At 42.4% G+C, this 19,282-nt stretch overlaps 8 protein-coding genes across 8 annotated transcripts; 6 read left to right on the plus strand and 2 right to left on the minus strand.

Moving 5' to 3' along the window:
* Positions 1–372: 372 nt before the first annotated feature.
* Positions 373–1,257, minus strand: EAE98_010534 (uncharacterized protein). Its single transcript, XM_038958155.1, has 3 exons — positions 1,101–1,257; positions 830–927; positions 373–667 (listed from the first exon to the last, which is right to left on the minus strand). Exons 1-3 carry the CDS (start codon positions 1,160–1,162, stop codon positions 552–554), a joined length of 276 nt encoding a protein of 91 aa, XP_038805515.1. The 5' UTR covers positions 1,163–1,257; the 3' UTR covers positions 373–551.
* A 1,284-nt stretch (positions 1,258–2,541) lies between these two features.
* EAE98_010535 (uncharacterized protein) lies at positions 2,542–3,922 on the plus strand (the record flags this gene model as incomplete). The annotated part of the gene is made up of 3 exons (XM_038958156.1): positions 2,542–2,613; positions 2,695–2,783; positions 2,836–3,922. 3 exons carry the CDS (start codon positions 2,542–2,544, stop codon positions 3,920–3,922), a joined length of 1,248 nt encoding a protein of 415 aa, XP_038805516.1.
* A 275-nt stretch (positions 3,923–4,197) lies between these two features.
* On the minus strand, positions 4,198–5,470 carry EAE98_010536 (uncharacterized protein). The gene is made up of 3 exons (XM_038958157.1): positions 5,118–5,470; positions 4,857–4,991; positions 4,198–4,722 (listed from the first exon to the last, which is right to left on the minus strand). The coding sequence occupies exons 1-3, from the start codon at positions 5,388–5,390 to the stop codon at positions 4,591–4,593; spliced, it is 540 nt and encodes a 179-aa protein (XP_038805517.1). The 5' UTR covers positions 5,391–5,470; the 3' UTR covers positions 4,198–4,590.
* A 1,428-nt stretch (positions 5,471–6,898) lies between these two features.
* EAE98_010537 (uncharacterized protein) lies at positions 6,899–8,121 on the plus strand (the record flags this gene model as incomplete). The annotated part of the gene is made up of 6 exons (XM_038958158.1): positions 6,899–7,129; positions 7,186–7,496; positions 7,561–7,606; positions 7,678–7,715; positions 7,761–7,954; positions 8,009–8,121. 6 exons carry the CDS (start codon positions 6,899–6,901, stop codon positions 8,119–8,121), a joined length of 933 nt encoding a protein of 310 aa, XP_038805518.1.
* A 760-nt stretch (positions 8,122–8,881) lies between these two features.
* Positions 8,882–9,891, plus strand: EAE98_010538 (uncharacterized protein; the record flags this gene model as incomplete). The annotated part of the gene is made up of 3 exons (XM_038958159.1): positions 8,882–9,004; positions 9,065–9,355; positions 9,427–9,891. 3 exons carry the CDS (start codon positions 8,882–8,884, stop codon positions 9,889–9,891), a joined length of 879 nt encoding a protein of 292 aa, XP_038805519.1.
* Positions 9,892–11,953: 2,062 nt separating this feature from the next.
* Positions 11,954–12,857, plus strand: EAE98_010539 (uncharacterized protein; the record flags this gene model as incomplete). Its single annotated transcript, XM_038958160.1, has 3 exons — positions 11,954–12,235; positions 12,310–12,637; positions 12,688–12,857. 3 exons carry the CDS (start codon positions 11,954–11,956, stop codon positions 12,855–12,857), a joined length of 780 nt encoding a protein of 259 aa, XP_038805520.1.
* Positions 12,858–13,676: 819 nt separating this feature from the next.
* On the plus strand, positions 13,677–15,219 carry EAE98_010540 (uncharacterized protein; the record flags this gene model as incomplete). Its single annotated transcript, XM_038958161.1, has 2 exons — positions 13,677–13,832; positions 13,885–15,219. 2 exons carry the CDS (start codon positions 13,677–13,679, stop codon positions 15,217–15,219), a joined length of 1,491 nt encoding a protein of 496 aa, XP_038805521.1.
* Positions 15,220–16,882: 1,663 nt separating this feature from the next.
* On the plus strand, positions 16,883–17,510 carry EAE98_010541 (uncharacterized protein; the record flags this gene model as incomplete). Its single annotated transcript, XM_038958162.1, has 2 exons — positions 16,883–16,979; positions 17,059–17,510. The coding sequence occupies 2 exons, from the start codon at positions 16,883–16,885 to the stop codon at positions 17,508–17,510; spliced, it is 549 nt and encodes a 182-aa protein (XP_038805522.1).
* Positions 17,511–19,282: the final 1,772 nt, after the last annotated feature.

The following is a 19,282-nucleotide window of genomic DNA, read 5'->3' on the forward strand; positions in this document are numbered from 1 at the left end:
ACAAAAAAGGTATTTATATAGAACAAAAATATTTATTAGACAATATAATTAATCTGATTATTATCATCCAATATCGTTCTGAGCAAAAATGTCCGCATGACGCGCCATATGTGATGGAAGTCTATATCTTTCAGATTGAATATATATATATATATCAGTAACTTCGGGGAGTGATATCGTTTTGGTTTTTGAGCCGGTAAAGATGATGGTATGCTTATGTAGTGTCATTAGCCATTGACCGAAATGCCAAAACGAATGGTGAGCCAATTATCGCTGGTAATTCCTTCAAGAATGTTAATGTGATAGAGAATATGGCTCCAGTTTCATGTGATGATCAAATGCTTTCAACATAGAGGCAATGACAAATCACCTCATTCGTTCGCGACATGCGATGGATAATTCCTGTTAAATAGATAAGTATCAAATAACAATGGTTATCTCAAATAACAAATTTGTCATATATTTCTAGGCGACGGCCCATTTAAAGAAAAAACATTGGTATCATATCAAATCCGCAGACTGCCCAAACCCTTAACCGAAAGAGATATTTCTCATCTCAAAGGCCCATGCTGACCCTCCCCTGCGTTCTTGACCCCCTTTGCTACACGTGCAGCTCCACCTTCAATGCCCTCTCCTATATCTTTAATCCCATCGCCTACGGGTTTACCTAATACATATTTGTTAGCTTATGTTCGTCTTTCTCTCCTGATCTCCTTATAATGTCTTTATTTCGGTTCCCCTTATTCGGAAGAATGGGAGAGGAGACTAAAAAGCATGAAAACAAGAGAAGAACTTGTGAATTGCGAGGAAAGGCAAAAGGATGACAAACCTGCATTTCCGGTAACTCCATTTACAGTTTCTCCCAATCCTCGTCCAACAGCTCCAACTACACCCCCTACTGTGTTTGTGACGCCTGAGACACCATTGCTGTTGAGTTGTGTTAGTCTAGATTCCGTTCCATGGGCGAGACGTTTTGAAGCATTGGGTCTATAAATGAGGGTATGGCTTGGAAGAGCAGAAAAGCCAAATGTGATGTGAGTGCAAGAGAGAAGAGAGGAATGAATGGGAGAAAGGTGGGAAGAAGGAAATAGACAACATACCCAACAGTACTTGTAACCCAGGTAACACCACCCGAAACTCCTGATTTATCGTTGATAGGCATATTGTTTCCTTGTCTGCTGATTTATTTTGTTGGTGATTAAATAGACTGTTTGATTTAAGATTGTAGTTTTCGATATTAAAATAAATTGATTTTCGCTCTCTGGATGCACATGCATTTATACACACATTCAGAGGCGACAGGAATGATGAATCTAAGATCTGACGTCACAATATCGCAGGGGTCAAAACCAGATCTTCGGTTCCAGACAGGGATTTGGTTGGCCTCGTAAAGGTCATCAGGAACCATAGCCACGCTGGTGGTTTGGTTTGGTATGTTGTCAGATCTGACCAATGAGATGATACGGGGTAGAATGGAAGAATGAAGGTTCGAAGAAACTCGGCTAATAGATTTGCGGAATATGTATCTACCTACCTACCTATACTAGACAAGACTCCGAACCTGCTTGGTATCATAAAGCTATAAATTTGAAGACAACAATCCAGACCTCCAAAACTCTACAGTCTAGACTCCTGTCCTATGGAGAGATGATTTCTCAAAGTTCTTGTAACACCACGGCTGATCGTCACAACTTGCCTCTTTGTTATTCCTTGCATCATCTAGACATCGAGGCTCTGCTGTTGATGCCGGCCACTTTTTACCATAAGAAAAGCATGTTTCCACTGGGTTGATCTCCCAGATCTTTGCAATCTACTTTTCTAGGACTGCACTGGCATATCCCTTGGATCGAACATTGTCTGGAAATCCTCCTTCCGCTAGTCGTGGAGGATGTTTATTTACCACATTTGTCAGTTCACACCTCGCGGATCGTTTGTGAAGTCTCTAGCGACAGCCCTCAATCCTGTATTTGCTTCTTCAACAATGCAAAATGTTCAGTCTTAGACTTCTTGAGTAGACTGAAGATCTCGAAGATTAGGCAGCGAGCCTGGACCAAAGAGCATATTGCTCTTTGAAGAAATATGGATATTTAAACTTCAATTTGCACTGATTTTTGGAGAAGATGACCTTACAAAGCGATCAGATGCTCGAAATGAATCTGTTGTATGAAACTGGTTTGAAAATTAAAAAAGTTCATGAACTACAGACCACCAAGCTAGAAATACCGATAATTACCCGACATCAGCCATGACACCAAGCAACTCTGAAGGTCAACGTATAACATCTCATTGACCCTTGTAATCTCTTATCGATGCTATCAATAAGGCCAGCTTGGTATCTTTTTCAATGTTCTTTGTAAATCTAACACAATACATAGAAATTAACGTTCCTTTGTATTGAGCAATACGTTGATTTGTTTTGCAATTCTATTCTTACCAGATATTCCCCGACTACATACGCATGGTTTCTTGTAGTTTATATATTTCAATTCGTGTAGAGAAAATATCCATCTAGCTCCTTGTGAGCGCATATCTGGCGCAAAGATGTGGCTACCTTTTACCTTTTTATTCTTGTGCATACTGCAATTGGCAGCTTGCGCAGAAGACTTTTACCAAGTATGTTCTTTTTCCGTAGCTTCTAGAAGCTGTGCAAGTTTGGGGATTCAAAGGCTAGAACAAATGCTAATTGTGTAATAGCTTCTTGGTATAGACAAGCAAGCTTCAGAAAGAGATATCAAGCGCGCATATAGGACTTTGAGCAAGAAGTATCACCCGGATAAGAACCCGTATGTGTCACCTCTCGATTTAAGCTAGAATCACTACTGATGTGATACGCAGAGGAGACGAAACAGCCAAACAAAAGTTTGTTGAAATCGCCGAAGCTTACGAAGCCCTCTCCGTCCCAGAAACCCGCAAAATATACGATCAATATGGACACGAAGGACTAAAACAAAGACAACAAGGAGGACAAGGCGGAGGTCACCACGATCCATTTGATCTTTTCTCCAGATTCTTCGGTGGAGGAGGACATTTCGGCGGCGGCCATGGACAACGAAAAGGACCCGATATGGAAGTGCGAGTAGGAATACCCCTTCGCGATTTCTACAATGGACATACCACCGAATTTCAACTCGAGAAACAAATGATATGTGAGGAATGTGAAGGATCTGGATCTGCCGACGGTCAAGTCGATACATGTAATGTATGCCACGGCCATGGAGTCCAATTAAAGAAACATCAACTCGCGCCTGGAATCTTCCAACAAGTACAGGTAAAATGTGATCACTGTGACGGCAAAGGACAAACGATCAAACACAAATGTCCCGTCTGTTCCGGTTCTCGCGTCATTCGTAAAGTCCAGACGCACTCACTAGTCATCGAGCGCGGAGCCCCCAAGGGCCGAACAATAAACTATGAAAACGAAGCCGACGAATCTCCCGACTGGGTTGCTGGTGATCTCCACGTTACTTTAGTTGAGAAGGAAGCGAATCTCGAAGAAGACAACGAATTAAAGGTTGACGGGACATTCTTCCGTCGTAAGGGCGATGATCTTCATTGGCGCGAAATGCTCTCATTGAGAGAAGCATGGATGGGATCATGGACACGAAATCTTACACACTTAGACGGACACATCGTGCAACTTTCTCGCGAAAGAGGACAAACTGTTCAACCAGGTCATGTGGAACATGTGAAAGGAGAAGGAATGCCAAAATGGCACGAGGATGGAGATAGTGTTTATCATGATACGCAATTCGGAGATTTGGTTGTAGAGTACACAGTCGTATTGCCGGATCAAATGGATAAGGGAATGGAGAAGGATTTCTGGGCTCTGTGGGAAAAGTGGAGGAAGAAGAATGGAGTCGATTTGGCAAAAGACAGTGGAAGGCCCGAGACGCCAGTTGCGGGAGGAAAGGATGAACTATAATACATATATGTATGAACCGGGAAGAGAACAGGGTGTCGGAATTGGAGTTGGAGGAGTCCAGGTGGCCATCAAACAAAGGTTTCGGGAGTGGAAACTGAGCGAGTGATGCAATGGGAATGGAATTATGTATGAATAGCCCAGCGATAAAGAAGCGAAATTTAGAAGTTCTTTTTGATGTTTTATCATTCGTTATCTTTTGATCATCACATCGCATCACATCACATCATGTCCATGTTGAGAAGAAGGAGCGGAAAGTTTATACATCAATCAAATATGCGCTCTCATAGATTCATATTAAGAGGAGACCTACACACAAAATAGAAGTACATGTCAACAATCGAGGAAAGTTTAACGAAACCATTTATCATCCCATCGTAATGTACGGTGACGGACATGCAGCCAACCTGACTATCTGCCTGTTCGTTTGTCGACCAAGAGTAGAGAATGGCTTCAAGGAAAAAAGACACAAAAGAATAGCAAAGAAGCAAGGGGAAAAGAAGGAAAAGGGGTATCGTTCATATCCGATCTCAAAATATCCAGTCCTATCGTCTCATTATCACTTCCTCCCATTTCCCATTTCACAAGTCCAACGATATCCCAATTCTCTTAAAATCGATAATCACGAGGAAATCGCATCAAAACTCGGAGCAGAGCTAAGCGCGCAGAAATTAGATGCGCGATGGATCGGCACGCGATCGATACCACCTCTTGCGTGCACCGCCGAGACCATTGCTTTGTTGACCATTGGCCGGTTGGTCGGTGACGATTGTGTGGCGGTTGCGGTGGTGGACGTATGTCCCCTTTTTGATGATGTGTTAGTAATGGGTTGGAGGGGAGAGATAGATTCATGGAGTGTGTGGCTAAGATTGTTGAATGAGGGGGGTAGAGCGGGGGAAGGGAAAAGTACGTGGAGAAGAGAGAGGAGAGAACTTACGAGGAGAAAAGAGCCGAGGAAGAACAATGAAGCTAGGAATGTAAAAGCGACATCTGATTTCCATCTCGCACAAGCGGAGGAACCGAAGATGCCATACCAGTTAAATATACTGCCGCAGTCGAGGGGTGTGATGAACTACAATTATCCGTTGGGATTAGTCAAGTGCAGCTACATTACGCATTTTCTGTCGCCGTGGGGAATGATATTGGGAAGGGGGAAGGAGGTAAGAAGAAGGTCGAAAGAAGGGAAGATATAACATACATCCACAAGTAAACCAAAAGCAATCATATACATAACAAACATCAAAAAGTCGATCGGCCAATGAATGAAGTTCCAAGTGAACGGCAACATGAAGAATAAGGAGAAGAATAGACCTAAAGCAGCAACGACATCGGTGTAGATGAATCGTTTCTTAGACCATGATGGTTCGGCTCTGGCTGAGTGAAGATGTGAACTAGTAAGACCGACGACGATGGTACTGAAAGCAAATTGGCCCACGCGAAGGACCAAGGCTAAAATATCGGTCCCGTGCATTTTTGCAATGTTTAGGGCTCTTTCCTTCGCTTTTGTGTATGTATTGATAGTTGAGTTAAGTTATCGTGAGTAAAAGCCGCTTGACTGTGGGATTGAAGGAGAAAAGAAGTGAGGGGATGATATAATATCTAGATTTATATCTCCGCACACATCACACCACTTCGGCAGCCAGAAGCAAAGAAAACCAGGTCAACTTACTCGTAACATGCAGTCGACCGAGACGCACTTACGCCATAGCCATGTTTATGTCCAATCCCATCTCTATTTTCAAGGATTTCCTTGAAACCCGGATTAAGTTCTCCGCCCAGTATGTCACTTTTCTATGCCCTGGAACGCTCTTATGCGAACGCAGGAGTAGCAGATACATATTTGAAATCAAGGAACTAGAGATTTCATGGCCATAGATGGAGTGCTGATCCATTAGCAGCAGTTTTTGAAGTACCGAAACAGCAGACATGGGTATCTGCGGGGGATTTTCCTGGATATACGGTTGTGGCGTCTTAGAAAAGCTACATGAGATAAAACGGGACGGGTTCTTTACTCCGGATGCTAATTTATGTGATTGCCATGTAGGAAATTGAAATAAGGTATAGTTGACAACGCACGATGATCAGTGTGTATGCCAGAAAGACTTATTCGCTGTTTGGATACATTGGTAGCTCCGTAAGCCAAGAAACATTCTAAAAATGTATTGGTGATGACTGTCAAACCACATTCGATCCAAATCTGGAAACTTGATAGCGAGGAAAATACCCCATAAGTTATGTAGAATTCGAACAATAGGAGAGAAGATGAGGTGCGATGTAAAAGAAAAGGAAAATTTAGCTACCAAGCAGGCAATGAGCTCGATACATCGTGTGCCAAATCTATCGATCTTTGAACCCAACGACTAAATGATCCCTCAGGTCACAAAAATCTATTTAATTCCTCAAAATTGCGTTTTCAATATGGCAGAAAGTTGTTGGGAAGTTGGCAGTATTGCATGATCGTGGTTAATCTCGTCCAGTAGAACGAGTTTGCTTGACGCGTGGCTGCAGTTGTGGCTGATGATTACCGAAAATTGCTTTCTTGTGCAATCGTATATTGACTGATTGCTAATAATCCATCCTTGAAAAATGCGGAAACTTCACTGAATATGAAGATATGTGGCGCATTGGATGTCTTTGTTCTTCGATCAAATGCGCCAGGCGTAGTGGATTGAATAGTTGAGACTCTTTCAGTGGATATTGATGACGAGAAGTTACCAAATTATCGTTTGTCTGTTGAGGAGAGTTCCGACGAAGCGTATGTATAGACTCAAAGCTTTACACTTTCTTGGGTATTGTAATGTCAGTTCTGTCGTGGAAATAAATGTGTGGTCGACATCTACTCCTGGTCCATTCACCGTTCTCGCTTCTGATGAATCAGCGGCTTGCAGCAACCTATACCACATAAACAGTCTTGAATAGGAACGCCAATTTAACCAAATTCTTCCAAGATTGTCTCTTCTATTTGTATGTCAATTCACGATGGGTGCTACAGGAAACTTCAAAATTACAATTCCGATTTCCGAGGATTCGGAGATTCCTCCAACCGAAGAAACCCAACTGATTCCTGCATCATGTGCGCAGTTTCCAGGATCCTTCGCTCCGGATTTAAGAGAAGATAAACGAAGAGTATCAAAACGTAGCGGATTCAGTGATCGGATTTATATATTCTTCACGGATGGATGGGGTGATGTAACGGTTTGGAAAAGTGCTGTATGTCGCTCCCATGAACCTTTCCTTGTCCTACTACTGAGTCTCCTTTTCCATAGTTTATAGAATTCGTGGGAACAACATGCCTATGCTACCTGTCTGCTTTTATCAGTATTGCAATTCGAAATTCTGACACTACACAAATAGCGGCGTATGTTGGCGTTACCAATATTTTTCTTTTGACACTATTCATATGTGCGCTCGCTCCAGCTTCTGGTGGTCATATGAACCCAATCATCACTTTTGCGACGGTAATCACTGGACTTACCGGATTTCCAAGAGGAATGTTGTATATGATAGGACAGACCACCGGAGCAGCACTTGCGGGTGGCTTGATCAGAGGAAGCTTAGGAGATCAGAGAACTTTAATGTGAGTTGACTCCCATTATCTGGATTCGAGACACAAGACACCAAGTAGTGATGGACTTGCAAAGGGTTGTCAAGGTCAAGAAGCTCTTCTATGAAAAGGTGCGTTTAGTAGTAAGTTAACAGGTGAAAGTTACAATGGAGGAGGATGTTTCCTTGAAACAACAAGCGTTAGCGAAGGGCAGGCTTACCTGATCGAGTCAATTTTGTCATGTATCATGCTGTAAGTCTCAGAATCTTCTTGTCTCGCCTTGATCTGACGACATAGGATTTTATCGTTTGGTACTGCTCTTGATCCCCGACAGGCGCAACTCTTTGGGCCACGCCTAGGTCCATTCATGGTTGGCTGTACATTAGGCCTTGTGTCATTTTCTAGTATTAATCTTGCACCTGGATACCCGGGAGCGGGATTGAATCCAGCGAGATGCTTTGCCTTTGCAGTTGCGAGAGGCAACTTTGCTTGTGAGTGTAGCTTCTTCTCCGTAAGCTTAAATCGCTGCTAATAGAAACTTCAAGATCAATGGATTTGGTGGTTCGGTCCGGTCACTGGAGCTATAATCCAAAGCTCGGTCTATCATTTTGCCCCACCATATCATAGAGAAAGGGTAGATAGAAGGCATTCAACATGATGTACAAAGAATCCGAGAATATCTTCTTCGATACACATTATTCGGGTTATGAATTGTGGACTATCGCCGAGAGCAAAGACTTGTGTAGAAAAGGTATGGCCAGGACAAACAATGGTGCAAATGGGGAAGATCTCCTGAGGGCCAAATGTGGGATCTCATATATTAGATGAGGAAATCGTAGAATATATCAAGACAAATCTTCAAAACTTCAAAACTTGATGCCCGGATCGAACCTTCGCATGACCAATCAAAGTGACCTACTTTGAAAGTTGATTGATGAAGTCTCCTTCAGGAATCAGAAATAGAACTCAAACCAGCAAACTCGTGAAAGGGTGGGTGTGAAGAACGAGAGTACTCATGGAATGGCAATGCTTGAAGGAACAAGAAATGATTCGAATGAAAAACTTTTGGGGAGGTCAAAGTCTTCCAAATTTGGCCGAACATCGAGGACGATGATAACGAGACGATTATATTCAAATTATTCAAATTATACCAGAGTTTAAGAACACAAGTTTGATAATTTGCAGAAGTATGAAAATATTAGAAGTTGGACTACAATAATGAGGGGAAGCAACATTTGACATATCCCACTCATACCGAAATATACCCATGTCATGCTCAAATCTACCACCGAATCTATCGGCCAATTAAACAATGGACGATACCAATACGGCGACCATCCGAGAACTAAAATCAATCAACATCATAGATAAATATCTCCTCAAGTAACAATTCGCCATTGCGCCACATCACCGCGACAATGGCCTCCAAAATAACACCCTTCGTTTTCCGATCAGCATTCAGACCAGCAAGAATAGCTTCAAGATCACAATGTCGGTCATTTGTTGCCGGTAGCAGATTATCCAGCGATTCCCTCATGGTTGTATGTCTTCCTCATGGAGCTCCGATCATACCGTCTAGCTACTGACATGAAGTCTCACAGCATCGCGATACACCCGACAATAATGCCTCTATTCCTTTTAAATTCACACCTCAAAATGAGAAGATTATCGAAGAGATTCTCAAGAAATACCCCCCACAATACAAAAAGGCAGCCGTTATGCCGATTCTCGACCTTGGACAACGTCAACATGGTTTTACCAGTTTGAGTGTTATGAACGAAGTTGCTAGATTATTGGAAATGCCTCCTATGAGAGTTTATGAAGTGGCTACCTTTTATACCATGTATAACAGAACTCCAGTGGGCAAATTCCATGTGCAAGCCTGTACTACGGTATGTTTTCTCTAAGTTGGTGGAGGAATTCGCCTTCTTAACAAGTACTAATGTGTTTCTCCGATAAATAGACTCCTTGTCAATTGGGTGGATGTGGAAGTGATGCAATCGTCAAGGCAATCGAAGGGCACCTTGGTATCAAGCCTGGCCACACCACAAAGGACGGATTATTTACCTTTGTCGAAGTCGAATGTCTAGGCGCATGTGTAAATGCCCCAATGGTTCAAATCAACGACGATTTCTACGAAGATTTGACACCCGAGTCAACCGTCACATTACTCAAGGCACTTCAATCCAGCGCCTCGGAAATTGCCAATTCGGAAGCTGGAAAAGGCGCCATTACAGGCGAAGATGGCAATGTCAAGTCTGGATCTGAAGTTGGAGAGGACGCAGGAAGAATTTATAACAAGGGAGGTGTTAAGGTACCAAGTCCAGGACCAATGAGTGGAAGGAAGACTTGTGAGAATATCAAGGGTTTGACGAATTTGACGAGTGAGCCATGGAGTAAGGAGGTTTTCAAGCCAGAATGGCAATAGGGTTTTGCACTTTGGGCATTTGTGGTGGAGTGTGGGTTGAAAATAGAGGATACAGTTTTCAGATGAGGATTCGTATGTATATATCCTTGTATCATCAAATTTTTGCATTGATATGGTTTTCCATGATCGCTAGTGATGAAGGACAAATTTCTAAAAATTCTTATATTTATCCCAAGACACTCAACATAATTCTCACGAAAAAGTTGATTGACTTCCTTCACCCCTCAGTCTAAGAATTTTCATCTTGTAGTCCCAGGCCTTTCTTTATCTCTCCAATCGCATGCCCTCGTTCCCTCCCACAACCCTGCTTTCCTCGATTTCTGGTGATCAGTCTTACTCCTTTTCCTCCCACTTCTAGAACTCTTACTTCTGGCATAGTCTCTCTTGCTATATATCCCTACAAGGTTTTCAATCGCCCGAACAACCATGCATGATAAATCTCAATACATTGTTACAACATAAAAGAGAACATTGTGAAGATTAAAATGAGAGTGATGGGCATGTATGAGATGGGGTAGCTGTTGAGTGGGGTGTCTGGAGAGGGATGGTGATATCATGAATTTGTGGAGTAGGTAGTTAGTATTGTATGTTTTGGTGGTAATATCGAGATTTATATGTCACCTGAGTAATATTGGAGGTTCGTGGCTTAATGCACATCATTGGTAGCCAGTTCACATCTGATTCATGGCTAGTCTTTATGCAATACATTTCATTCCACGTAGGCCAGCGAAACGACGTTGCACTCCGGAGGCCAGTAAAGTAGAGGCGGGTAGGAAAGTCGAGGGTAGAACGAAAGGGTTGAGAGCGCGAAGATTCAGAACTCGAGCGAAAATTTAGTAGAAATGTGACGAGAACATGAAACGGAAAAGAGAGTGATTGATGATTGGGAAAGTATCAGAGCCGAATGAAGGCTTTGAAGGATAGGCTCTGAGAGTGAATGGACGACGAAAAGTTGGAGAAAATCTGACTGGAATATAAAAATCAAAAATACAAGATTAGCACTTAAAATGATACTGACAGTAAAAATGAAACGAGTATTGGCAATTGAGACTTCGTTCCAAGAATGATATCGCCATGGGCATGCTCGACTGTATCAGACATGGTGTATATTTCAAACTTAAATGAATGAATACTACAGACGACCAGATGTGCATGGTACTTACGAATCTCTTGCACTAAACATTTGACACCTTCCATATTAAAACTCGCTGGAGTATTATCTGACACGTCAATATAATCTCCAGTATCAACCTAGCTGACATATTCTACAGATATCTAGAAATCCCTCATAGATTACCAACAATTCCAATTCCATAGGATTCCATACCATCAGTAATTCCACAAATGATAACCAACGGATCGATATGGGGTGTAGCAAGCGGATAGAGCCACGGACACCCAGCACTTCTGACACATTGTTGCTCTCTTTTCCACTGATGGGAGCACTGCGAAATTTGCGTAGAAATCCATGAAGCGACGATGAAGATATTTCGGATATCAGGAGGCCCAAAAATTGAAAGTATACCACAGTAACAATATGAAACATGAAGCATAAGTACTTTGAATCAAAGAAATGATTCGAAGATCCATCAGAAGTCCCCTAGGAAAGTGGTAACCTAGTAGCTCTGTGCTGAGCGCTTGTTCTGAACTACAGAAACATGGTGGAACCGAAACCTTCCAAACACACATTCTCAGATATATCAAGATACTTATATTGGGTCCGATGATACTTCATAACACCCTCCGGGACGTGATCGAACATCAATGAATGTGTCGTCTGTGAGATGTTTGGATATAAAAACAAAGTTGGATGTCGTTGTCAAAGGGGTGGATTTATGAAGGTGGGACTATCACATCGGACCTAGACACCTCGACTGACCAATCAAGCATCCACTCTCTGATATCACCCATCCTTCATCTGCACTTTTTCCACCTACCCCATGAAGCTGACGAGTATTTGGGCAATATAAAGAAGCTGGATTTCCCACCCACCAATTTCCTCGTATTTGTATTCATTATTTCTGCTTTACCCCACTTCCCTTTCTCTATTTTCCCGCTCACGATGAATACCAAGGAATATATCATAGATGTGCTTCAACACCTTTACTTTCCTGTTCAGTTCATGTTTGCCTCTGCTACATTCATACCCGGCACCATTGTTTCCCTTCTCGCCTCTTCCAATATCGCCACTTTAAGTTCCGTCGACAAGTTCAAAGATGCATGGTTTGCACGGTTCTGGGCCGTTTATGGACCTCGTGTTAGAGAGTCTGCAAGTACAAATGCAGAGCCTATGATTAAAGCCGCTAGAGGTGTTGTACTAGACATTGGTCCTGGTAGTGGCGAGGTATGTTTGTCTAATATCTTGATATTGATCAAAGTAAGGCGGAGGTAAAAGTCTCAGTGGCTAATAGATGCTAGTGGTTACATGTTTTTGATAAATCAAAGATCACAAAGATTTATGGTATAGAACCAAATCGTGATCATTATGAAGCTTTGAGAAGGAGAATTAAGGAGGCAGGTCTCACTGATATCTACGAGATTGCCGAATGTGGAGTTGAGGGGTTGACGGAATGGGGCATTGAAGATGACAGTGTGGATTCTGTCGTCACCATTTTGTGTTTATGTAGTGTTGGACAACCCGAGGAAATGATTAAGGATTTGTATAAGAAGTTGAGAAAGGGGGGTATCTGGGCAGTTTATGAACATGTGATTAAGGATCAGGGACACTGGACTGACAAGTATCAATGTAAGTTCTAATCTACGGGAATGAGCCGAGCAAAACTAATTCGTACTCAGCTTTGATCAATGTCGCTTGGCCTCATTTCTTGGGCGGTTGTTCCCTCAAGAGGGATACGGAGAAGTCTTTGAGGGGAGTTGGAAAATGGAGTAGGATTGACTTGACGCATCCTGCTACTGAGGCTCCTTATGCTATCGTTCCACATGTTATGGGAACGCTGGAGAAATGATTATTATGCTTTCCAAGTATACTCCACGAGGCAGCCTTTGTGAGGGTTGAAATCTATGGCCATCTTCTTTAGAGGATGTAGATGAGGAATGCATGCTATCTTATGAGGGAGATTGTGGCGATTAAGAAGAGTGTGGAATCATTGCGTAGTTGTTCAGGCGAGGTTACAAAGCTTCTTTTGAGAGAAGAAGAATCGGTCTTCTGTTGTTATTGTGTTGGATGTCTAAACTCATCATTGTTTTACAACACTTCTTAAAACGCAGTGAAGCAGTCCATATTTCATGGAGATATGGAGAACAACCACAGCTATCACAATCATCCAAAAAAAAACAGCCCATCCTGCTGCTGTTGGGTTAGTTTTTGGCTCCAAACACAGAGTTGAGAGTTATGAAGTTCTTGGTTGGACTGCAATGCCGAAATCTTAAAGATCTCATTTGCGCATCCGAATTGATGTTTTGAGACCTTTTTAGACTGATATAAATAGAAATTTGAGGAATTTGAAACCACACACTCTCCAATCCCCTCGAAGAGAAACAGAAATATGACTTCATACGAGAGAAGATGAAAATCAAATCCATTTGAAATATATGTTTGAACCGACACCTTGTTGAGATTCTTGTGTCGAGGTTAGAATATGTCAGGCCTGAGGCATTCACAAATTTCCGCGAACTTCAAGCTCTCATCACAAAACTTCTTCATTAATCATTTATAATTCTTTGGAAAAATTTAATCTATATTTCCTCGCAAATCTACGAGCGCCTTACCAGATGCCTCTGCTTCTAATCATCCATCGAACATTACACCCATACCATAGACCCTGATGGCTGATCAACATGGCTCTGCTTCTACAGCAGACGCCCCACCTCAAAATCCATATTCAATGCCTATGAGCATTAATGTTGCAGACATTGTAGAGGAAGAAGAAGAAGAAGATGAGGATGAGTACGAATACGAATATTCTACTACAGAAAAAGAGGCAATTATTCTCAAAAGCTCTTATTTATTATCAATTCTAATATGTGCAATAGATATTCTATGTAACTCTCGATTTAACAAATCCAAATGTTCCCATCAAAAGAAAGTTGGTGAAAACGCACCCTCGTCGCAATGCTAAGAAATGGTTAAATCCTGGTCTTGGAAAACATCGAAGACATCTCGGAGACTCGACGACCATCGTAACTGATAAGGACAAATCTGTGAAAGCTAAAGGCAAGGGGAAAGGAAGAGGGAAGAAATCACCCAATGGCGAGGACGATGAAGATGATGATGAAATGGCAGAACGTGAAGAAGAAGAAATTTCAGACGATGAAGCTGCACCACCTGAGCAAGTGCCGACAGAACAGAAACCCGTCGAAGCTCCCAAGAAATCCACTGGAGAACAATACTCGACTTTCATCGCAGATACCCAACGTGGAGGAGAAGCTCCAGCGGTGCCAAAACCAGAAGTGCAGATATTAGGGTTGCATGAAGATCACCCAGTTGTATCTTATGAGGGAAACATATATCACTGTCGATGGGAAGAAAATATGGGCACAGAGTTACTTTTCACAGCACACGATCCCTCGAGTAAATTACCTATTTTACAGTCCGTGTCAAACGATGTCGATTTACTAGCTGCGAGTACAGCGCGCATAACTTCCGTCAACACCAAAGTCGAAGACAAAGATCCGGATTCTGGCGGGAAGGGTCGCAGTTACTTTTGGAGATCGGGTAACATTCGTGAGCTCAAGATACCGGTTGGTGTAGCAGCTTCTGAGCAGCGGAAAAATCAAGCATTCTTTTTGCAATCCTTGATTCAAATTAAAGAATCGAGGCGTGAAAGGGATCATGTTACAGTAATGGCTCAAAGAAGAAATACCAATCGGCAATGGAGAGCAGTCATGAAACAAAAACAAGCAGCCGAAGTAGCACGAATTCGAAAAGCTATGGCAACAGGAAAAATGAGGAAAGCGGATGGACAGCAAAGATTAGATCAGATGGCTAAGGATGCTGAGATTTTGGCCGCGGAAGATAAGTTGAGAGGCATTGGACCTGATGGGAGGAAGATAAGACATGGTGGTAGGAAGAAAACTGTAAATGCGGAAAATCAACCGATTCTTCGAAGACCTCCTGGCGGACTCACGAATTACCTGATGAATAACGCTGCTGCAGAGGATGACGATGATGAAGAAGTGGATATGGGTCTTGACAGGCCCCCTCCTAAGACTAGGAATACACGGTCATATGCCAATGCAGAAGATGAAGATTTGGAAGCAGAGGATGATGGAGAGATGGAGTATGGAGAAGAATATGAACAAGGAGAAGACGGGGAAATGGTTCTCGAAGATGAAGCTGGTTTTGAGGAAGATTATGAAATGGAATAGTTGAGGAGGTCAGCTATAGTTTGAGTTGTATGTCAATATTAATCGATTGAATTTAGAGTACAACTGCCCGTTTTTAACTTCCTTCCCAGTGCGCCTTTCCGAACAACTTTCCTCCGTTTTCCTAATGTGCACTCAGCGGTGTCAGTACTAAGCATCCTTCAACTTTCAATCTGTCTTCCGCCAAACTCTCCTGATTCTCTACGAGCCGTGCAATCGCAACCTCGTGAGGTCTGCATTCCTCCTGTAATCTAACAAGTTGCCGTCTCCTATCAAAGCGTCAGGTAGACATCCATAACATCTGATATGTATCTAACAAAAAAGGAATACCAAAGATCGGGTGAAGATAGGAATTGGCATACCACTTCACGAACCACAGCGATCCCAGAAACTGGAACGGAAATTGCAAGAATTGGGTGAGTATATATGGGTCAGACTTATGACGACCATCGTGATGCGGAACCTATAAACGTAGAACAATAAGTCTTTTTATTTGTTCGTCTGGACTGCAGATTTCAAGCTGGCAAAAAGTTAAGACGATTTTACATATGTGAGCCAAAAATAAAAAGAGAGAATGGAAGACCATAAAAACAATTGCAAGTGCAATCCCGCGTAACTTGCAGTTTCGTCAATATCACTATATGAGTGAACCAATCACAGCCTCAACATGCGGTTATGACGGTTAAGTCACATATTCGCCAATCAGCCAGATTAATCCTATAGATCCAAAGAGATCCACGTGGAAGGACTTGAACCTCCTCGGGATTGCACTTGTTAGGAATCAAACCTATGGATTGTTGGGAGTCCGTATAGACCCACTTTTAGCCGTCACCCACAACGCGATATACTACCATTGCACCAGGCCTGTATTATGCGCTTTAGTTTGTTGGGGTATGTGGAAGGTGAGGGTATATCAATGGGTGAATATCTAGCGAGCAATTTGTCATTGTGATGTTGCTGGCCATGGTTTTGTGTCTAAATGGAATTGCAGGATTGTCTTGTGTTTATCAAGTATGGTCAATCTGGATTCCAACTTCTTACAGAACGAATATGGCTACATGAAGGGATTGGAAGCGATTAAGACTTGATTTATTTGTGCGCAAGGGAGTTGATGGAAAAAGGTTATGAAGTAGGCGAAAATGATTAATCAAAGTCGCCTGGTTTTTTGGGAATTTATTTATGTGGAATCTGCAGATACATCAATTAGCATCAGTTCAGTTCTTTTGTTTGGATGGATTTAAGAAAACTCATTGAACACCGAGGGAGGTGTTATTCCAAGATCGAGTGTCTTACCCATTTCCAAGCTTGAGACACTTTCCGTCTCTTGCGATTCTCATACTATCTCAACTTCAGATACCACAAGGCTCGGGCGCTATGAGATGCACAGTTTTGTAAATATGACGCTATCAATTGGAATAATGATGATTTGGAGAGAACTGTAAATGCTTCTCAAATGGGTACGCGGGCGCAGCATCAACACATTCACTGTACCATGAGAATTAATTCTTTGATTAGAAGTGGAGCTCCCCCAAGCAGCATCCAAAAACGACTTTATTGTTCTGTCACTTCTTCGTAAAGATTCGAATTTTTCTACAAGCTTGCGACACCAAATAGTCTTCCAAGTTGACGAGTAGACCAGTGATTCGCTGAATTTATCATCAAAATCATGGCTCCTTACATAGATAAGGGAAAGAAGAGAGAGAGAATATTGCACCGCAACGGTCCTACTGCTCAAGCGCAGCCTTCAGAGGAGTCAAAACAGAGTGGGTTTACCTGAGTCTGATTACTTCCTTTTTAGTATCACCCATAGAGATGGATGGTTAACAAATCAATGTTTCATAGAGAAGGATAAGCCAAAACGTAAGGACTTCCGCATCTTTAGTCGTTACTGCGCGCATCTACCCATCTCGTGGGAACGCATTCTTGACCGTGTTGTAATTATTGCTGTTATACATTGCATTTACCATCGCTTACCTGCTGATACGATACTACAAACAGGGAAGATGTCCAAGAATTTTGCGGCTCGATCTGCTATGGCTGCGAAACTGCGTCAGGAACGCCGCAATCAGCGCCGGCTCGCAAAGCGCGCAGCCTGGAGTTCGAAAGATGCGGGAACTGACGTTGACGTTGGTATGAAGGCGGATGAGGAGGGGAAAGATGAAGATCCCAACGACAACGTCGATAAGGCGATGAATATGTTGGAGGATAAGAATAATAAGGATAAGGAAAGAAACGGGGATGAAGGGGATGGGAGTCGCGGAGCTGGAAGTAGCTGGGAAATTCCTATTCGGTAGATCTTCTTTTTGTAGATGTCGCACTTTGCTATCACCGAAATAATTCCCAAGTATTAATCTGTCTATTCTAGAGGTTTGAATTGTACCCTATGATTGGCAGTTTTGAATCTCTAAGCTTAAAGATTGAATGCTGCTGACCTTGTAGCCTGTTATATTACAAAAGTATCTTATATGAATGATTCAAGCAGAGAGACATACGTAGACCGACGAACACGCAAAGACACACACTTACTATTTAGAATGTCTGTGGGCTCGTGTGAATGGAACCTCACATCGCATTTTCTTCAGTCAATTGAAATCAAATAGACTAAAGTTTAATTGAACCATCACTATTGAACTCTTTGCATTTCTGGACAGACATAGTGGTGAGTCTCTAGTGACTCTACGTGGCTGAGTCATGCAAACAAGCATAAAAAAAGAAGAAAAAAAGATAAAGATATCGTTACGGCCCTCAAAGAAGTATCTCAGGAACACTTGACCAGATTCAAGGTACACAAGTACGGACTTCATTTCGTAGATGTGACATCTGTCAGATGGTCGCCTCGGTAGAATTAAATCCACTACGCGGTGGACTGACGCCCACCAATCCAAAGATGGCTCCTTCAGAAGACAGGTGTGAGCCTGTTTTCTGTATCCCCCCAGAACAAGTATAATCACGTATGCTACCCACTACACTAGGTCTGCGGCCGCAATTATTTCATTTTGTTAACGATTATGTACTGATAGAATATAAGTACTCGAAGTTAAGCGAGATTGGGAAACCTTGGTTAGTGGTGGATATCTACCTAGGTAAATTTGTAAAACAATCTCAACTATTCCATGCGCTCGAGTGAAGGGATGAATTTCGGAGAATGACAGTGGTATTATACTTTCGAACAAATATCTGGTTGGCTCAGAGTAGAACCTAAGTGTCAATCGGAGGAGTACACTCAACGTAGGTGGGATTTAGAAACCTGTATTCCAATAGCACAAGAATCTATTTGAGGAAATACTAAAATATTACGAGATAGATCATTATTGTCTACATGATAAAGAAAGCTACAATGCTCCATGCTATTGGTAGCCAGATTGAAGTATCGCTGGAAGTGGTTCTGATCGATTGGCAATGAAGTGACGTTAGGTATTGTACTTTAAACTTAGTCAGAACCCCACCTGTTTACTCAGGGCTACCGACGTCGTGCGTAAGAGTCAAAGAGAACAGAAGGTTACCAAAAGGGCTGGGTGACGAGTGTTTCTGTTCAATCAACTTCTGATATTGTGAGACTATAATCGAAAGAGACCAGCCGCCGAACGAAAGATTGGGAATATCAATAGGCTCAAACAAGATGCCGTCAGGAAACTCCAAAATCGAGTCTCCATCATGTATTGACTTATTACGAACTCCAGCTTGACTACTTGGCGGCACTTGTTTTCCCGAAGAATGTAAACAAAAGAACAAGCTTTTCTGATCCTTACATATAGGCTGCCGGGAACCTCTCTTCTTTTCCGGGATCATTTTGTTGAGGCTGTGTATTTATCTTCTTTTCTCATATTCCAGAGACTTCCCAATTGTCTACTTAGCATATTTCCATGCCCAAAAGCTGCAAAGGTTGCGCAGTACCTATATCCGCGATGATAATACATCTTGTTGCAAATGCGCGCGACATCTGCCGCGTGCACTATTCGCAGATTGAGAGCGGCTTAACGGCAGGTAGTCGTGGTTTTTCGAATTCGGAAGATCGATCAGTCCGCTGGGGAGCCTAGTGTGCGCCAACAGTTAGCATTGTTTTAGT

This window comes from Botrytis deweyae (assembly GCF_014898535.1).
Source record: "Botrytis deweyae strain B1 chromosome Unknown BDEW_037, whole genome shotgun sequence".
In the NCBI taxonomy this organism is placed as follows: Eukaryota; Fungi; Ascomycota; class Leotiomycetes; order Helotiales; family Sclerotiniaceae; genus Botrytis; species Botrytis deweyae.